The 19,639-nt window shown below is 33.4% G+C and overlaps 1 protein-coding gene across 2 annotated transcripts in view; it reads right to left on the bottom strand.

Annotated features, from left to right (window-relative positions):
• LOC129231685 (luc7-like protein 3) overlaps positions 1–19,639 on the bottom strand; it is an 81,920-nt gene that overhangs the window by 3,307 nt on the left and 58,974 nt on the right. The window contains exons 7-10 of one of the 2 annotated variants that reach the window (XM_054866056.1): positions 18,204–18,466; positions 17,783–17,908; positions 17,631–17,752; positions 5,178–5,281 (exon numbers count right to left, since the gene is read on the bottom strand). In XM_054866056.1, coding sequence (XP_054722031.1) covers positions 5,205–5,281; positions 17,631–17,752; positions 17,783–17,908; positions 18,204–18,466 — 588 coding nt within the window. In that variant the 3' untranslated portion in view covers positions 5,178–5,204. Of the gene's footprint in view, positions 1–5,177; positions 5,282–17,630; positions 17,909–18,203; positions 18,467–19,639 lie in introns of both variants that reach the window. The other variant, XM_054866049.1, reaches the window with a different exon arrangement.

Genomic DNA, 19,639 nt, shown 5'->3' on the forward strand with positions numbered 1-19,639 from the left:
CAACTTGTTGCCATCTTTTAGGTAACCTGTGAATTCCCGTTTTGTACAAGTTCTCGTCCTTGGATTTAAAATCGGTAACTGCCTTAGAAACACTTTCAAAAGACTCGAACTTTTTTCCCATTAGATAATTTTTCAGGGATCTGAATAGGTAATAATAAATATTGTAAATGAAAGCACACATGCTAAAAGATTACTGCACAATCATACGCATAACACAAGAAGAAACACGAAAATACGACAAAAATGCGAAGAGTATATAAATGTGAAATGTAAATGATTTCGAACCTGTCATTTTAAAATAATGCCTCCGTTTTTCCTCCATGTGACTGTGGTTGGTCATAATAGAATATTTAAAAATTTGATTCAGTTAATATCTACTTGTTTGTACAGAAAGGTAACATTTTTATTCATTTTCAATAAATGTTACTTCTCCATTCAAAATGAGTATTTTTAGTATTTTAAAGCGTGAGTGGTGTCTCCAAGCTATTTTCCTGCATAATCAATGTTTTAAGAAACTTTACAAATAAATATCTATTTACAGTGAAACACAGTTTATAAGTTTCTCCTTTATGTTTTTTAAATTAGTCCCTGCAGAGTCTAATACATATTAACATATACCTATTATACGTTTTTTCATTCATATGCTTTTTTCATTAAGTTTCTTCAAAAACGTATAAACAATGCTTCACTGTACACTCTAAATTTAAGTTAATTTTCAAAGTTTAAACGGTTTATAGGCAAAGATGTGAAAACAACATAGATAATATCTTTATTAACCTAATTTACAGCAAATTACTTTTTTTTTGCTGCAAGCTGCTAAATTGCATCTGATCTAGACGATTATTAAGTAGGTGTAACATTTTAAATTAAGACATGTAAGTAAACTCCAATGACATCCCTGCTTAAGTTTAGAAACTTTAAAAAGTTAAATCTATGTCTATGTAACTTGTGGCATAGGCAAACTCCACCCCAACATGATCACATTTTGCCAAAAATACGATGGTCTAACTTTTGGAGAAACTTGGGCACCAGTAGATTCTGAGTCACCTTAGTTGAATAATGCCACAGTATAATAAGATAAAAACTTACATTAAAACATCCTATCAGCAAATAGATAGTAATATTAAAAAAAAGATAAATGAAGTTTTCAAAAATCTCAATTGGGTCAGTTGCATATAAAAGCCATTGAAGAAACAAGACTTAGATTAAAAAAAAACAACTAAAGTATCACTTTGCCAAATATAGTCACAAACATGAAAATTAAGTAAAACAAAAAATGAAAAAAGCATAAAAGTGATGCCATAATGTAAAAAGATTTTTATTTCCAAATCAACTCTAAAACATTACCATCTAAATGCAAAATTTAAGCCCTGCATTACCAACTATGGTGTATCAAATAGAAAAAAACATGGTAATTAGTTATATCAAGCAAACATGCCTAATTCTTTTAAAATAAATTGAAGCATCACATTGTCATATTGAATCCCGAAAATGACAATTAAAATAAAATTTTACTCAGGGGATAAAGATTTAGGGCGGGATGGCAAGTTTCACTCCGTAATTTTAGATCCCTCTTGATAAAGGTTCTACTCTGCCCACAGAAAATTCGAAAATCTTCCATGAAAATGAGCAATTGTTAATGATTTAATTAAAGTGAAGGAAAAAACACAACCCATCAAACACAAGAAATTACTCTGTTGGAATATGAAAAATGCTATAATAATTAAACAATCTTGCTGATTTTGATTCCTCCCAAAAACTGACCTCCTTTAAACATAACTTGCTGACCCGAGTGAAGCATTCACACTCAAAATTTATAACAATGCAGTAAAAATATCATGTAAAAAACACACAATCTGTGTTATACATAAACGGCTTGATTTTAAAAAATGAAAAGTTTTCCTGCTACATTAATTTTTAACGCCATAGGTGTTATACGCAAAATGTTTGTTTTAAAAATGCTGTAGAGACAGACGTCCCGAACAGGGATTCGATCTCTGGTACTTGTGGTTGAAAGTCAAATGATATACTAATTGAGTTTGCTGCTCTAACTTTTACCAATGCAAGAGGAATTAACAATGTCTGAAATGATTCATCCAAGTTGAGAGAAATTTTCGAAAAATAGGTAAAATATGAACTGTTTGTATATTTTTTGCCGAACAAGAAGAAATCTTTAAAATGATACTTTACTTATGAATTTTGATGATGCATTAAGGAAATTTTGGCATTCCCACGAAAAAAAGCCTTTGAGAAATATACTGTATTATCCGACACGCCACAAAATTCGGGGGGTCACCAGATTTTCAATAACGCTTGCCTGGTCCTTTCCAGCATGCCGAAAAAATCCAGGTTAGGAAAAAAATTTAATATTATAAAAATATATGTTCAGCTTAAAAAGTTATAAAAGTTCAATAAATATCTTATTAGTATTAATAAACAGTTTAATTTTGTAAAAATATTAGCTAACAATGTCATTTGTTATTTTAACAAGAAAAATATTATTAAATAGCAAATGAAGTAGTACTAAAGAATTTACTACAGTTTTTCAATAAATAAAAATTAAACTCACTTCCCTAAAAGGAACCTAAAATAATTAATACAAAAAAAATTATGAACAAATCGCAGTAACAATAATTGCTTCTGAATTGATTACTTCATTGGCGTATAATTAAATCCGTTAATAATGACCTACCATAAATAAGAAGCACATATAATATGCAATACACAATCGAACTGAATGAGAAAATTTGCTTTTATTTTGTTGTTAAATAAACCTCAAATTTCCTGGCATGCTGGTCAACCTCGCTTTTTTCCGGCATGCCAGATAATGTGGGGTAATACAGTATAATTCAGAGGGAAGTTTCTAATTTTAGCCTTTGTATTTAAAAGTAATAAGTTGTAAAAAATAAATTAAAAGGGACACAAAAATTATTGAGTTAAGTCTGCACTAATGTAATTTCTTTTTCATCTTTAAGATGACAAAAGGATGATGAAGGCACGCAACAGTGCATGCCTTTTGTTCATGTCATTTTCTTATGTTCAAGACAACAGGAAAGCGTATAATATTAGTAGAAAGCCGACAATAAAAAGTAGAATGGTAATTCATGACCTGTGTGGTGCTATAAAATAAATAAAATTGAAATGAGGCAGTGAGAAGCAAAGGGATCGAAGTCGACTACTTCAAGTTTCGAGTAAATCCTGTTTAAAGTTTAGATTCTAGGTAAGCTTTCATTATTTTTTTTCTAAATCATGCTGTACAGCAGCACCTACTAGGGCTACTAGTACTATTTCTTGCCCCAAGACAGAAGAGAGCTCCACCTACCATTTGTTCTGGTTACCTCCAAATTTTTAATTTTGTCACATCCCTTTGATTCTTCTTACTGCCTCGAATGTTAAAAATTGCATCACAAACACACTTAATTTGAAAACACAAGCCTAAAACATAATCACAGGCTAAAACTCAGAATAAGATTGTAGAACTCTTGCCAAAGCTTGCACTCAGTTGGTAATTCTTCTGCAATTTACACATTATTTAACTTTTCATGCAATTTTAATTTATTAAAAGTAAGAGTTCAAATTTTAGAATATGATAGTACTAAAAGTGAAAAGTTAAAATAATCATCCTACCCTTAGTTTGTGACCTCTTCTTAACATAAAGCTCGGAGTGGAATCCACATAATTTAAATGAAACATTAAATCCTTTCTATACGAAAATGTAAAATAATTAGGCATCATAACCATATTTTGTAAGCCAAGTAAATTTAGATCACCCAGGATTTACTTATAATAGGAGAATAGGCTCTAAAGGCTAAGATGAAATCTGCTATTGAAGTGAAGGCATTGAAATTTTGAGGGTGGAGTTTGTCTTTGCCAAAAGATGAATGTTATTTTAAATCACCACTACCAAAAACCAAGACAAGTATTGTTTTATAGACAATCTTGTAATACTGTACGAAAACACAGTTGTCCAATCACCGCAATTGGTATAAAAAGAGATCACCTGTTATTAATGGTCTCCAGATAGAAATGAGAAGAGTAGACAGTATACCAACAGATGTTCCAGTTGCTTGGCGCACCATGTGACAGAAATAGACCTGCTAAACTGACGAACTACAATTGTTAGGGGTATTGAGAAATATCTGTTGCGTCTCTAAAGTAATCAGTCACACTACTCATACTTGATTTTAAAAAAAATGCCACACAATAATGTTAACTAATAGAGCTAAATAGTATGCAACTTTCATGTGTGATTACTAGAGGATTTTATTTTGTTTTTGAACCCATTATGTTGCTACATTATTTTTAAACTGTTGAAAAATAAAATTTTTAGTTTTCCTACCTTCCAAAAATAAACAATGAAATAGCTAATAGCAGGATAAGAACTATAACAAATTGGTGAGGAAAATACTAAATATTTAATTAACTAAACTACCCATAAATAGGCATTATGCATTTACAATTTCAATATTAGTAATCCTTAGCAATGCAGATATTTTATCTATATCTATTATTATTATTATTATTATTATTTTGTAATAATAGTTTAACAATGCAGATATTTTATCTGTATCTATTATTTTATTTTTTGTTCTATCAGAATTCCCTGATTTTCCCGATTGCGACAACAAAATACAAGCTATTGATCTCCTTATATCTCCAATCATAAGTTTAAAAATAGTATTTAAATACTTAAACAACAGCTTGAAACTAACAATGGGTAATTTAATATGCCCAACAAAATCTAGTTTTTGTAATTTAAATTACTTTTCTCTAACCTCAAGATAAGATTGAATCAAAGAATTAAAAAAAAATCAAAGAATTGGCTCAAAGATTTCAAATAAAATTGTTTTGCCTTAGATCGAACATGTATTTATGCTTTGAATATCTTGTTCTAATTAGTGAGAGTCTTCTAAATAAAGCAATTTCTCCATGAAATCTTTGCCCTTTGGAAGGAAAATATACAGTTTAAAAATAAAGAAATTATTGAAAATAACTGTGTATATGCATTTTAGAAATTTTGTTTGTGTAAAGGTCGCAAATACCTGAAATACATAAAGAGCTTCAATTCAAAATCCTGCTCTGAATCCGATCTCCTCTGAAAGACATAGGTACAACAGAAAGATGCAGGCAATCATCTTCAATTTGGCATCAATTGATGCTTAAGAATAGGTACTTACCTGTTTTAAGAGACATTAGATCTGAGCTCAGTCACCTGAGGAGTGGCGTCCTTTATTGTTATCTTCAGAACGTGGTAATTTTTCTGATGAGTCACCATTTTCATCTGCAATAAAGGAAAAAAATCCAGCTAAAAAAAAATTAACTTGAATCCATTTCCAATCTGAAAACTTCAAACCATATTTTTTGCAATCAAGATCAAGATTGGAATCATATGATCATAAACAGAATTTTTCGAGGAAATTCAGTTGAGTTTAAAAAATCTGAGGTCCCGTATAATTCGAGTTGTTGATTTATATTAAAGGTTTTTTTTTCTAATAGCTAAAAATGTTTTGCATTAAAATTTGAAAATCAAAATTTTTGCTATAAACCTTTCTTAATTTACAATATTATACAATTAAGTAATAATACGATACTGAGAGGACATTATCACAACACTTGCCAAGTGGTACCAAATCATTAACTAGATACAAAAAAAAAAAAAAAAAAAAAAACAAATTAACATTGTTTTGCGGCAAAAAATGAATTAACAAACCGCTTGGTACTTACATACATACGAACATTTGTTTAGGTTTAGACATTATGAAAAAAATACTATTAAAAATTGGTTTAAGAGTAATTGAAATTTGTTTAAATTTGAGCGATACATTTTTCATTTTAAGACAATACATCCTCTTCTTTGTACAGGGAAAATTTTTTTGCTCAAACAGTGTAAAATTATAATCAATAAGAATTTTCCAGATAATCCGTTACCACAAATTTTCAAGGTTATATAAAAATACACAAATGATGTTACCTCTACTCCAGTTGTGTAAAAACAAGAGTTTTGGAGATTTTAATCCCCTTCTCCCCTCATGCTGCATCACTCACATAGTATAAGTTATACTGTATAAGAACAATTTTCAAAATAATTTTTAAGAGAGAAAAATTTTATTGCATTCACTTAGCTGGCATAGCTATAAGAAAACTCAGAAACAAGTCGTGAAAGTTATATACAGACGAGTCCCGACTTACGCGAGGGATGCTTTCCAAGATTCCTCGCGTAAGTTGAAATTTCACGTTGTGGAAAAATGTATATAATTTTTCTAGAAACATACTAAATCCTTTAAGACATTTGTAAACACCCCTCAAACTGCTTTAAAGCATTCATCAACTATACATTACAGTTTATTACACCAAGAATTGAACTGTTACTGTACTTAAAAAATAAGAAAAGCTGTTTTGTTCAACATAAAATACTTTTAGATGCACAAAATGAATGATCTATGGGAGGGAAAGACATAAAATTAAACAACATGGTACGCACAGTATGTAATAATAATAAAATGCTGCACTATAGTAGTACTGTACAGTAGATACAGTAGTAATATTAATGAGTTAAAAAAAGAAGGTGATGATGGTTTATGCTCCACGATCAGATTGTTATTCTTATCTAATACAGTTTAAAATACGGTTGCTTCGCCTTGCCTTTTATAACGTTTCCATTTAAGGTAACAGCACCTCTCTCTGATCTCTTTAATCCTCAATACAAGAGCAGCTTCCATTTTCATAGTATTTAATTTGCTTAGACTCTGCAAGCTTCAATATTGTAACTAAGAGGCCTAGTCTCTGCCCAATACGTAAAAATTTAACGTATGCAACGCCCACCCGTGACGTCACTTTTACGTACGCAACAAAATTCGCTAGTCTCTGCCCTTTCTTACCGGACGCAAAAGGCAGCTGCCAAAACGCGAACGTACGGTAAATTAACGCCATGATTTTTCTGGCGTAAACCCTTTCGTACGTACGTTTAGAGTCAAAACAAAGATGGCTGCTGTATTCGCCGCGCAATGAGTTTTATGAAACTTGCTGAACTATTGGAACTTATCGAAAGAAAAGTATTGAAGAATCATCACACGCGTTGGATATTTTTGATGCAAGGTTTGTCAAACTTTATAAATAGATCAAAAGTTAAGTGATTAACGCCACAGAAGTGAAACATTGCTTTCCCTCCTGTATATAGGGTTACCAGCTAATTTGCGAGTACATTCTTCGTCACTGTTCTACAAACACAACATCATTTTTAATTCTTAGCGTTCATTTATATTTATTGATAAGAGTGAAGTAAAAGATCTTGCACCATGGCCCTACGAAATTTGCTGTTGATTTTGTTTGTACAGATTAATTATTTTCCGACAGGTAAGTGGGTCATTCCATTTTAAACCAAGCAATAAAATAAACAAAATTCTCAAGCTGATCGTTTCAGATTTTCAAGAAACTTTGCGAAATCCTACTACTCTCTGACACCTCAAATGTATATAAACTTTAAAAAAAAATCTATCTTACACAATTGATCAGTAACTAATGTCTGAGTTTGTTAAACACTATTTTCCCCGCAGTGTTTTGAAATGTTATACCTAACTCAAGTTCTATGGGAGCTTCAGAGTTGCATAATAGCTCATTTTAAAGAAAACTGCATATGCCTTACTTTGATGTGTAACAACACAAATATTTCAGATAAAAATATTTTTTCACAATTTTAAATTTTGACATTGTGTCTCAAAAATTCAGGGGTTTTTTTTTTGTAATGTATTATAATGAATGCATCCCAAATGTTCAGAGTGGGCTCAGAACAGTTGATACAAATATTGTAGGATAATTTTTACAAAAAATTGGCTTAAAAAAATCCTGACTAGTGTTATGCCGGATGTCCGAGGGAAGATAAAGATGTGTATCCTTATCTGTTTTTTCCAGATCTTAAACAAATCTTTTATATTCTTAAATTTCAACACATATTTGAATTCTAAATATAGATAGGCATGAAACACTCTTAAATTCTATGTAAGTTAAGTGTTTTCATTTTGTTAAATAAGGTATCATTTCAGAAATTGAAAAAAAAGTTAATTTTTAAACCCCGACTCTATTAGGAAAGAGATAATAAGTTTGACATGTATATTTGTGTGTGTTTGTGGAATCGTAGCTTCCAAACAGATGAAACGATTTTGTTCATTCTTTTTTACGCTCAAAAAGTGACTTGACCTTTGTGTTCTTAGCTTGGTCTCATCTTTGTAACACTAATTACCCAGGGGTGTCCACCTCTTCCCCAAATACAACAGAGAAAAATACCCTTGAAAACAACCTTCCTAAAATTTTCAATGCCGTAGTCTGACCTTCCCTTGGTGGACACCTATGAATTAATGAAGATATTAATTAAAAACCAACGTAGTGTTTTTCGCAGTTTGAACAGTGAGATCATATATGTGCGTTTAAATATTGGGACTAGTTGAAAGAATGAAATTTTCTGCGTTGAATATTTGTTAGGAATTTCCAAGTAGGAGTTATAATCTTGTTTACACAATAAAAGAAAATTTTGAGTTCAATGTTAAACCTTTATGCTTGCGAGTAATAGCAATTTCTTTGTTGCTCCACGATTTAAAATTTATCTACTTTCAGTTTCTGGCGTGTACTGACCCACAAGTAGTTCTCACGGATCTAGACACTAGTGATCCCTATCCGCAGATCTGAACTTTTAACGATCCAGCACGTCACTAGTTATAAGTTTTTTTTTTTGAACTACAGAGCTGTACAATAGCACATTTTAAAGATAATTTCATTATCTTTCATCTCTGATTTGTAAGTTAAACATTTTTTTTATTCCAATAATTTTAAAATTATGTACTTTTTAAAATTTTGTTGTAGTCCCACTCTGAAAATGTTTGGCCCTATTCACTAAAATACAGTAAAAATCATGCTCTTTTTTATAAAATGACATTATTCTCAATTTTTTTTTAATTTGAAAATTTTGGGAAAGAGAATTTTTTTCCGAAAAGTATTTAAGTTACACATTCAACTGAAGTGCATGTCTTTCTCTTCAAAGTGAGTTATAATACAGCTCTGTAGCTCTCATAAAGATTGAATTATAAAATTTTACTCACTGCCAGCAAGTTAGAAAGAAGTGCTGTGCTTTTTAACAACTTTCAGAAATTAATTACTAATCATGTATGAAAGTTTTTTAAAAATTATATACAGTAAAACCCCTCTAATACAGACACTAATGGGACAATTTTTTTGTCGGCAATAGAGGGATGTCCGCAGGACAGAGATTTAACAATGTTATTTTCTTTGAAATCGGAGAATAAAATATTGTTCACATCAGTGAGGTGACCGTTTGGAGGGGTTTTACTGTTACATTTAAGATGTCAGAGAGTAGGGCTTCTGAAACTTTCATGAAATTTGAGACGGTCAGGTTGAGAATTTTATTTATTTATAGGTTTGATATATGATCCATTTGCGTGTCGAATAATATTAATTTGTACAAATAAAATAAACAACAATGTTTCTAGGGCCAAGCTGCAAGATCTTTTACTTCACTCCCATCAGTAAATATAAATGAATACCAGGAATTAAAAATGATGTTGTGTTTGCCGAATGATGAGGTAAATTAGTTGGTAATCCCATAATGATGAATGAGCAAATGAGCTGGTAATATTGCTGACGGAAAGCAATGTTTCATTGCTGTGAGGTTAATCTGAACATTTTGGTCAGAAAAAAAGTTTGACAAACTTTGCATCTAAACTATTCAACACATTGTATAAGACTCCTGAAATACTTGTCTTTTGATGCATTCCAATATTTCTGCTTCTTTTTGTTGAACACTCAAAGCAGCAAATTCATCACTCAGCAGCCATCATAGACTTTGCACATAATAGCTGTAAGCTCAGGTACACATGTATACTTCCGTAGGACTCCCTTAAGCTACAGTAGGGTCTCATTTCACAATTTTCCATGGGTGGGGGGGGGGGGGGATCTAAAGATTTGTGCGCAATAGATTATATAGGAAGAAAATAAACTGCGTACACACAATAATGCCAAATTTGATTGTTTCTAAAATTCAGAGGGTTCCCTTACCACCCAATTGATGAATCTGGAATTCCTGTTCTTCACTATACATATCATCATTCCCATAATACACATCACAAAATTTTACACAGTTGCGGAACCAATAAATGCACATTTACATCAATGTTCATTGTTGTTTCTTCAATATGCACTTTATTTGTATACCTTCGGCTGATTTCAAACAAATTTCTTTATTTAAGCTGTCATTTTATTATAAAAAGGAATATTAAAACATATTCTGTACAAACTGCAGTATAGTTGTAATGGAATTTTAGAGGCTCTGCCCCCTGCTTGTTTGGCTCGCCAACCCCCGGTTGCCACCTGTGGGCGCTCAAAGCCACTTGCAGCAGGTGACTATTAATGATTTTAGGGGTGTCGAGACATCCCAGAATATCCTCAGGAATGGAAGCCCCTAAAGGTTTAGAGGGGCGTTAAAGAGTGGAAATGGCTTCCCCTATTTGCCCTGTATCCAGTGGTACAGGTAGACACGGCCAATCCGGAGAAGATAGACACAGAAATAAATAGTTTAGACTAGGGGGCCCGACTCCCCTGCTCGCTTTGCACGCCAACCCATTTGCCATCTGCCTCAAAGATTTTATGCTTTTTAGGGTATCATGACATCCTTGGATATCCTCAAGACATAACTGGATATCTGGTTCCTCAAGGTTTAGAGGGGTGAGACAGGGTGCAATAAATACAGAGATTAACAACCCGTATCCAAAGGTGGGGTGTGTTGGCCGGATTCGTAAGGTGTCAGACTCTTAACTCAGGGGTGCCCACCTGGAAGGGGTCATGGTACAGACTGCGCCAATAGAATTTCTAAGGGAAGGGGGGGGGGGGGGAAGAAAATTGAGAGGTATTTTTTGGGGGGTGCTTTTGCTCTTGGGGGAGGACCCCTGCTTACCCGAAGGGTCCAAGGTCCGATGCCAGCCGGTCAAAGATCTTCCATGTTTGTTAATGGTGACTGGGGCAAGTTAAATATGTCGCAGTCAAAGTCCTTCAAAGAATTAATACCTCTGGGAGTGCTAGACCAGAGATTACTCGTCTTCTGACCTGGATCAAAAAACAGCTGTCTTCAGGCCCCCATCCAACAGTTTAGAACAAAAATGGTAGGTACGGGGAATCCTAGAGTGTGATGTATTCAACAGTACCAGTATTGACTTGGCAGACATTTCCAGTTCAGAGGAGATGCGGTTAGGGACAGGCAGTCACAGAAATTAATATTATCGACTATTAGATAATCTGTTATGCAAATTGTTCTGAATGATGTTTTAATTTTCAAACTACAAATAGAAAGAAATTCACGAAAAAACATTTTAGCAATTATTTTTCTTTTCGTAATTGCATATGTAAAGCCTAATAAATACAAATTAAATTTCATTCATTGGATATTTAAAGAGAGATGGGTTTCTAAACTCCTTGGGCCTGGGCTCAGTTAGCCCCCGCTCTAGATCTACTTACCTGCAGCGCGGGGCGGCTCACTATACTAAATGGGCCCCCGGCTTTAAGTGGCTTAGAACTCCAGTAGCCAGTTAGGGGCTCTGCTAATTTTTTGCCAGGGGGGCCTAAAATTTATAGATCAGAGCCAGACAAGGGTGTCATCATCTCAACATGGAAGGGGAGGGCAGGCCCAGGAAAGTCCCAATGCAAAGTCGTTGTGACTTCCCAAAATTTTCCTTATTCGATAAATTTTTTTGCCGCTTCAGCAAAATTAGGAGTTTTATTAGGTAAAATTATCCTCATTCAGCGACAATATTTGTGGCATTCCATTCGGCAAATAATTGAAGACTTTTTTTCCTCCCAAAGATTAAAGTTCAGTGTCCTCCTGGGCAGGGCCATAATTTGGACAGTTTGGGGACTGGTCTTTTAGCCCCCCGCCTCCCCCCAAGATTTTGGAAGCAATGCAATTCTAAAATGATAGCAGTATTAACTCAACACCAGTAATTTTTCTTTTTTAATGTACTTGGAAGAAGATGTATACACTTTCAAACTCCATTGACAAACGCCCCCCCCCCCCCCGGTGAATATGTCCATGGTGCCAGAAATGCCTGTTTTTTATTTGAGAGTTGGCACAAAAGTACTTTGCGCCAAATTCTTAAAAAATATTATAGTGTTAAAGCTATTTTGATAATTTACAAAACAATTCAAAATAATGTTTCAAAGAATGATATTTCGCTACATTAGGAATATTTTGTAATTTCATTATCATATTGACAGATCAATGAAGAAATATTAAAAATGAATTTAATTAGAACCTTCCATTGCTTTGTTTTCTTTGCTGGTTGATATTTTAAATTTTAGGAATTTGTTACTGAATGCTCCAAAAAAAAAAAAAAAAAAAAATGGTAAAAACTCCAACAAAAATGCTTTTTTTTTATTATCATTATGATTCTTAGGTCAAAAGGTTCTTCTTTTGTGGCCCTTTTCTTCTGATTTGGGTACCCGAGTGGTGTAAGTAATAACAAGAAATTTTTTTTCCATCTTTCTATGATTGAGAGCAGACGTCAAAAGGAGAATCAAAACAAAACAACTGAGGCTAGCCTCGTCTCCTGAGCGTTCTCATGTCAACGATTCTAATTTTCCATTGGCTTACAGGGACAGGAAGAAAGGCGTGGTTTAATGCTTACCGTACGTTCGTTATCCCAGTGAGTATTAACGAACTTCCGGTATTTTTGGGCAGAGACTACCGCAGTTACCGTACGTACGGTGAGTGCGTAAGTTGCTAGCGTCCGATACGAAGTGCTCGTGCGATGACGTCACGATTAACGTATGCTATTTACGTATGGGCAGAGACTAGACCTCTAAGTTCTGAATTTTTACGGATAGCTTTTTGTTTTGACTTTTAATTTTATATCGTATAGAAGATTCACTCATACTCATTGTGTTGCTACCCTCAACGTTTTGTAGATGTTCATGTAGATGTTCAATTCGCGTTATAGCCATTTCGCATAAGTTGAATCGCGTTGCAGCGGGAGTCGACTGTAGCTCCATTTTTCCTCTCTCCGAGGGAGTTGATATCTATATTGAAGTCGGATACTTTTAGTCTCAAATTACTCGCAACATTCAATGCACTTCTATATTTATTTTATTGAAAAACTGCAATGAAAAATCTCATTCAAATACATGTAGGTTGTTGAAAACCCCCTCAAGTGTCTCAATTCACTGGTTAGTCATGCCAGTTCAATAAAAGAGGAGCATATTTAACTTGTTTGGCAATTTTATTTCAAGGTGTTTCTGATTCATTTGATTTCATCTTCATTTACAGGGGAAAATTCCTTAGTTGCTATGAGCTAAGGAGAGCTTTTGAGTGACGATACATCTTAATAAGTGAATTTCGCAAACAATGGAAATTGAGACCGCAAGATTTATTTATCTTGGTTCAGATTCTCGACCAGTGTCCGTTAGGGTGGATCGAAAAAAAAATATTTCAAATCTCAATTTGGAATACCCGCCAAAAGTTGTGAATGTGTAAGTACAATACACTTGTGAAATATTATCAAGTTTGAACAACTCCTTGAGGGTCCTACCAAGGCTTAAAATTTTCCAAAAATAGGAAAAAAGGTCAATTCTCAAAATTTTTTTTATGAAAATACTAATGTTTAAAATTTTTGTTCTTATTCTATTAAGTTGCTTCTTTTTAAAACCCTTTTCGTGTATCTTTAAAATTATATTTATTCTTTGCAGCATTAAGTTCGCACATAGGCCGCAAAATTAACCAAAAACTGACTTTTTAAAAGCTTTTTTGCGTATTGCAATATTTCTTCTTTTGAAGCCCAGTTATTATTTTTTCTGTATGATCGTGCAGTATGCAGTTTTAAATGGAAGTTAATTGATACTTTATTACATTAACAGTCCAGCATCCATTACAGGAGATGACTACATTTCAAGTTCAATTCTGTCTTTTTCATCTACTCAACCACATGTATTAAGTAAAAATATATTATTCATTTTACATTAGAAGTAAACTATCAAAATGCTTTAACAGCATTAACGAAAAAAAAGTGAAGAGCAGTATTTACAAATAATGTATATTTATGCATACACAATCGCTCCAATATATAGGCAACAACATTTCACAAAATACAGAACTTGGGGAGCAGTTATTTCACATCCTTGCCAGTTGATAACATTACAGTAGTCTGAAGCATAAAAGTTAATCTTTGAAATACGGAATTCTCTTATTTTTCCATGAACAGAAGGCCTTAAAATTTCTCCGCAAAGCGAGTTCTCTGAAGTGCCTTCATTCACCAGTTATTAGTGTTAAGAGAATGTTTTTCGGGTGGAAGAAATAAGTATTTTGTTAAATGTCAGGATCAATTACTTTTTTTTCCAGATCTTCACCTAGATAACGAGATGCTGTAATTGTCTTGAATTCATGCCTTGCTCCCTTCAAACAAGATGGGATTTTCCTTATTTGGAACCAAACTGGAGCGCAATCTTTTACTATATATCCAATCAGAATTTTCAAATTTAAAGGAGTGTCATTCAAAATGCCAAGTCTTAACATTCTATTTGCTGCTGTAACCCATCTCGAGTGGATATTTTTTCTGGATTACGGCTACTCAAATTCAAGGAACGTTGGCCATTCGAAACCGTCTGACACATTTTATACATATATTTCTGGTCCATACTGAGGTCATCATGGTCTATTTCTGGCAAGATATACGTAATTGCTTCAAACTGTGTAAGTGGTAAATTTTCGCACCTTTCCAGCAATTTACTTGTTGGTCCTGAAACTTCCCATTTACCTGTAGTTTGACCATCAAGGAATGTGAACAGGTGACGCAAAGGCAGCTCGTTTGCATGCAAAGGATATCCTTTTTTTTCTCTATATCTGCAACTGCACTGTTCCTTCTTCCAGTATTCGTGGCCGCAACATCACAGCCAACAGCTAAAATTTCCTTGAGGCTTAAACCATTTTCAGTGCAAATATCACACATTCCTGTCCCGACATGAAAAATTGGCGTCACTTCACCCAAATAAAGAGAATTGTTTTCTTCAATCATGGATATATGTTCCTCGCTTATGGGTCTTTTATGGTATCTGTCTTCAATCATTCCTTTTGACAGAGTTTTGTCTTTACGACTATCGAAAAATATACTTTTCAAACCCCGTTCACTTCCAGTTTGCAGGTTTTGAAGAAAAGCATGTGTTTTCTGTAGGTCGCTGTCTTCGAAACTTATCCCTATCAACGACTTTAGAGCAATAATCGCTTGACCCAATACCAAGATCCTGTAATGTTGCTGAAGCAATTACTGCAGCACATATCTGTCAGAAGTGCGGTACTGGCCACACACTCTTGGTATAGTTGGCAGAGAAACCCTCATTTGCTCTATTTTTGAAGTTACATCAACACTGAAAGATGTTGATGGTTCTGTTAGAGGGAACATAGCCATTACACTTTTTTCTTCTTCTGGAATTGATACAAAGCTTTGCTGATTTTCATCAGTGTTATCAGCTAATCAGAACTTATGTCATTGCATGCTAGTATATTAATGTTTGCACAATTATTACACTAAATGATATCCATTAATGTTTTGATTCGTATAGTTAAAGAAAAAATATTGCACTGTGCAAAAAAACTTTAAAAAATGCTTTTACAGCTTAAGTGCAAACTTAATACTGCAAAAAATGAATACTTTTGAAGATACAGTAAACCCTCGTTTTACGTGGTTTAAGATTTGACACCTTTATTTTTATTTTAAGCGGATGCGGCAATGAAAACAGATAAAATTTTCTCCTCTTTCAAATTCCAAACTCCTAAAGGTTGCAGATTATACGTAATAAACTGCATTTTGGTGATTTGGCGTGCTAATAATCGAGCTTGGGCCACTGGAGACATTTTAAGCAATTGGTTCCAAAGCTCTTTTCAAAAGTAAAGTTATTAAACTCAGTGAGTTCAGAACTCATTGCAAGGAGAGCTTTTAGGAGTGACAAAAGCAGCTAAAACCAACAAGGACATCGACATTGGTGACACACAACCGAAAACGATCACATTGAAAATTTTGAGCCATTCCTATACAATAGAAATGATCTTTCTGATTTGTTACTGAAGGAAGATTCTATCATGGAAATCACGCAAGTGGTCATGGATGCCTTGCATGCATGTTGTGCATAAAAATTGATATAGACATTAAACTTATTATACAATTAGTGATCACTATAATAAAGTAGTTTTTTTATCTACGGAACCTAACCCCTATTTTAACACTACTATAAGGTCTCAATTCATGCAGTTTCGATTCAGGCGGCATTTCAATGGAACGTAACCTCTGCGTAAAACGAGGGTCTACTGTACATGAAAATAGTTTTAAAAGGAAACATTTTAACAGCACTAGAACAAAAGTTTTAAACATTAGTATTTTCATAAGAATTTTGGAAAATTGATCTTTTTTGATATTTTTCGAAAATTTCAAGCCTTGGTAGGACCCTCAAGGAGTTGTTCAAACTTGATAATATTTTACATGTATATTGTACTTACACATGCAGATTTTAGGGGGTATTCCAAATTAAGATTCGAAATTTCGTTCTTTTCGATCCACCCTAGTGTTCGTTGCTCACTTAAACCGGGGGGGGGGGGGGGGGGGGGCACACATGGCCCATGGGTTGGGAACCGTCGACTTACGCATTCATTTCTTCATTTATTATTTCTCTCTCTCTCATTTGCATTCTTTCATTTAATAATTCCCTTATTTATTCATTTATGCACTTAGTTTCCTATTCATTCACTCTCTCTCTATTTTATAAACTCATTTATTTTCTCTCACACATTAATTTGTTTTTTCGTTATAGTTTGATTAACTTTTATTTACTCATTTACTCAATAAATATTTTTACTAATAGCATAGAACATTCTCATTCAAAAAATATTTTATTTTTCACTTTGCACCCATAAAAATAAGAAGTCAAAAATTTCCACCTTTTTTGGATTTACAAATTTACTGCCAAAAAAAAAAAAAAAAAAAATATATATATATATATATATATTGTAAAATATATTGTTATTTCTTTATGTACCATAATTTTCAGAACAAATTTCCAATTTATCCATATTGAAAAAAGTTATCTATTTCACTTAGTCCTACATTCCCTACTTGAATAAATATATCAAGAGAATGATTCGAAAATAACTAAAAGAACATAAAATAAGGAAAAAAATCCTCTAAAATCCCATTAGAATATAACATTAGCAAAAAATGAAGAGAATCAATTTTTGTCTTTACCCCTTGAAATAAACACAACAAAACACACATATATGTCATTGGCTAAAAAACCAATAAAGATATATACATTCTGCAAAATAGCAATTAATAAAATAAAAAAAAAAAAAAGTTTCATTGAGGAGAAGAAAGATTTGCAAGGATTTATATTGCATTTTCAAATAAACACTATGCAATAAATCATGTGACTTATTTACCAAACACAAAGTTAATAGAATGCCTAAACTCTAGCAACTGCAAACTGAAATGAAAAAACATTCTTAACTGTTAAAAAAAAGATGATTGACTAGAGCAATAGAAACATGAATTCAAATAGAAAATCAGTGTGCTTAATTCTGAAACTAAAAAAACTCTTACATGACTGTCTCCTGTGCTTCCGACTCTTTTCTTCATCTTTACGGTCTTTTCGATCTCTGCGATGTTCGCGTGACCTGGATCTAGAATGTCGTGAGTGACGATCATGAGATTTGGAACGTTCTCTTTTCCTATCAGAGCTTTTGCTTCTTTCCCTTTTCCTATCAGAGCTTTTGCTTCTTTCCCTTTTCCTATCAGAGCTTTTGCTTCTTTCCCTTTTCCTATCAGAGCTTTTGCTTCTTTCTCTCTTCCTATCAGAGCTTTTGCTTCTTTTGCGTGACCTATTAAAAAATAATACATTTAATGCATTCATAATTCAAAATAAAATGCAAAACAATGCTATTTAATACAGATAGATATAATTCTTCGGTAAAATAAAAAGCACACCTGACAATGTAAATCCACAATAAAGGTGCTTCACCTACATGAATATTTGTTATACTTCTGGTGCAAATAAAAATAAACTGCTAAAAATGTATTTCAACAAGCAACATTAATCAAAGTAACGGAAACAAATAGAAAAACTAAGAATTTCCTTTTAGTTTAATACAGCATTAATGGCGGAACTAAACTTACCTGTCTTTATCTTTACTCTTACTATGTGAATGTCTCTCTTTACTTCTACTACGATGAGAGTGCCCTCTATTTCCTGTTCTTTCACGGCTTCGACTTCTTCGTCTTGTTCTATCTCTCTTTTCCAAATCTCGGCGCCTTTCATCTTCAAACCGCTTTCTCCTTTCTTCTCTTTTACGATCATCTTCCTCTTTTGCTTTGCGCCTTTCTTCTCGTTCTTTATCTCTCAGTTTTTCTCTATCACTCCGCTCTTTTTCTCGATGACTCTGTAGAAAAAAAGTAATTTAATTCCAAATAAACTATTCCAATAAAAATACTAAATATTGTTTGATAAATTATTCATTGAGACAAGCATAAATTGCTTTTTTTTATTGATGCAAATTCCTTTCTTCTAAAACACAAGAGTCAAACCTTATACATGAACATAAAACATTATTTCTCATGGTATTTGTTTTTTTCTACCATAATTAATAATGCATAAGATTTTTTTTAAAATTGCGATATGAAAGTGGGGCGTATTGCTGACATGATTTTGAAGCATTAAAAAGAGTTCCAATGTCATAAATTAAAATAAAACCTGGAAATCTTGTCATGGATTGAATATGAGATGAAGTTTACCATACATAAAAAAAGTTTTTGGCTTTCAATTGGAGTTGATTGAAAAATTTATCTGGAACTTAAATTAGCCAATTTTCTTGATTCAGCTCTAAATAAAGTTCAATCAAGGAAAAGGAAAAAAGCTTTCAGATTTAAAAAAAAATCAGAAAAATTAAATACTGAACACTTATTAGGCACGTTTCCACGGCTTTGCACCGCATTCTCGTTATTTCCTTGGTATATGTGGAAATTTTCTCTTTCTGCTTCATTCTGGGGTAAAAGCGGAGTTTTTACCCAAAATGTACTACGCAGACCTCCCCCAGGATTGGGCGGGAGGGCGGCGCGCCCAACTTGCCCTTTGATTCTTAGAACGCGCCCAACTTGCCGTTTTATCGGTAAAACGGCGCCCTAATTGCCTTTTTCTTCATGAACTGGCATCCTTTGGATTTAAGATTTTTACTAGAAAAAGGAAGGAGCCAGTGTCCCTTTCCATTGTTTTCCCACAATGACTTTCTTCTAAGTGAAAACAGCGGACATCCGCCCCTCCCCCTCGTCTCTTAACTAGGATTGCCATTGAGCTGACTATTAGAAAAGCATGCCTTCCATTATCAGTTACCACAAGGGATAAAAAGTGGCCTACTGGGCATTCTAGAGACTTAACAATGTTCTTCCAAGGACCTTTCACTTTTAGGAACACTACTGATAAGTCACTGCTGAATTCCCAGAATCACTTCCTTGCTCCTTGCCTCGGGCTTCCCATCGCCCTTTATTTAATAATGGAGGGCTGTAGTGAAGAATACTGGCTGTCATCCTTCCTCCTTATCGCTTCATGACAAGGAAAG

Source organism: Uloborus diversus, chromosome 1, assembly GCF_026930045.1.
Source record: "Uloborus diversus isolate 005 chromosome 1, Udiv.v.3.1, whole genome shotgun sequence".
Classification (NCBI taxonomy): domain Eukaryota; kingdom Metazoa; phylum Arthropoda; class Arachnida; order Araneae; family Uloboridae; genus Uloborus; species Uloborus diversus.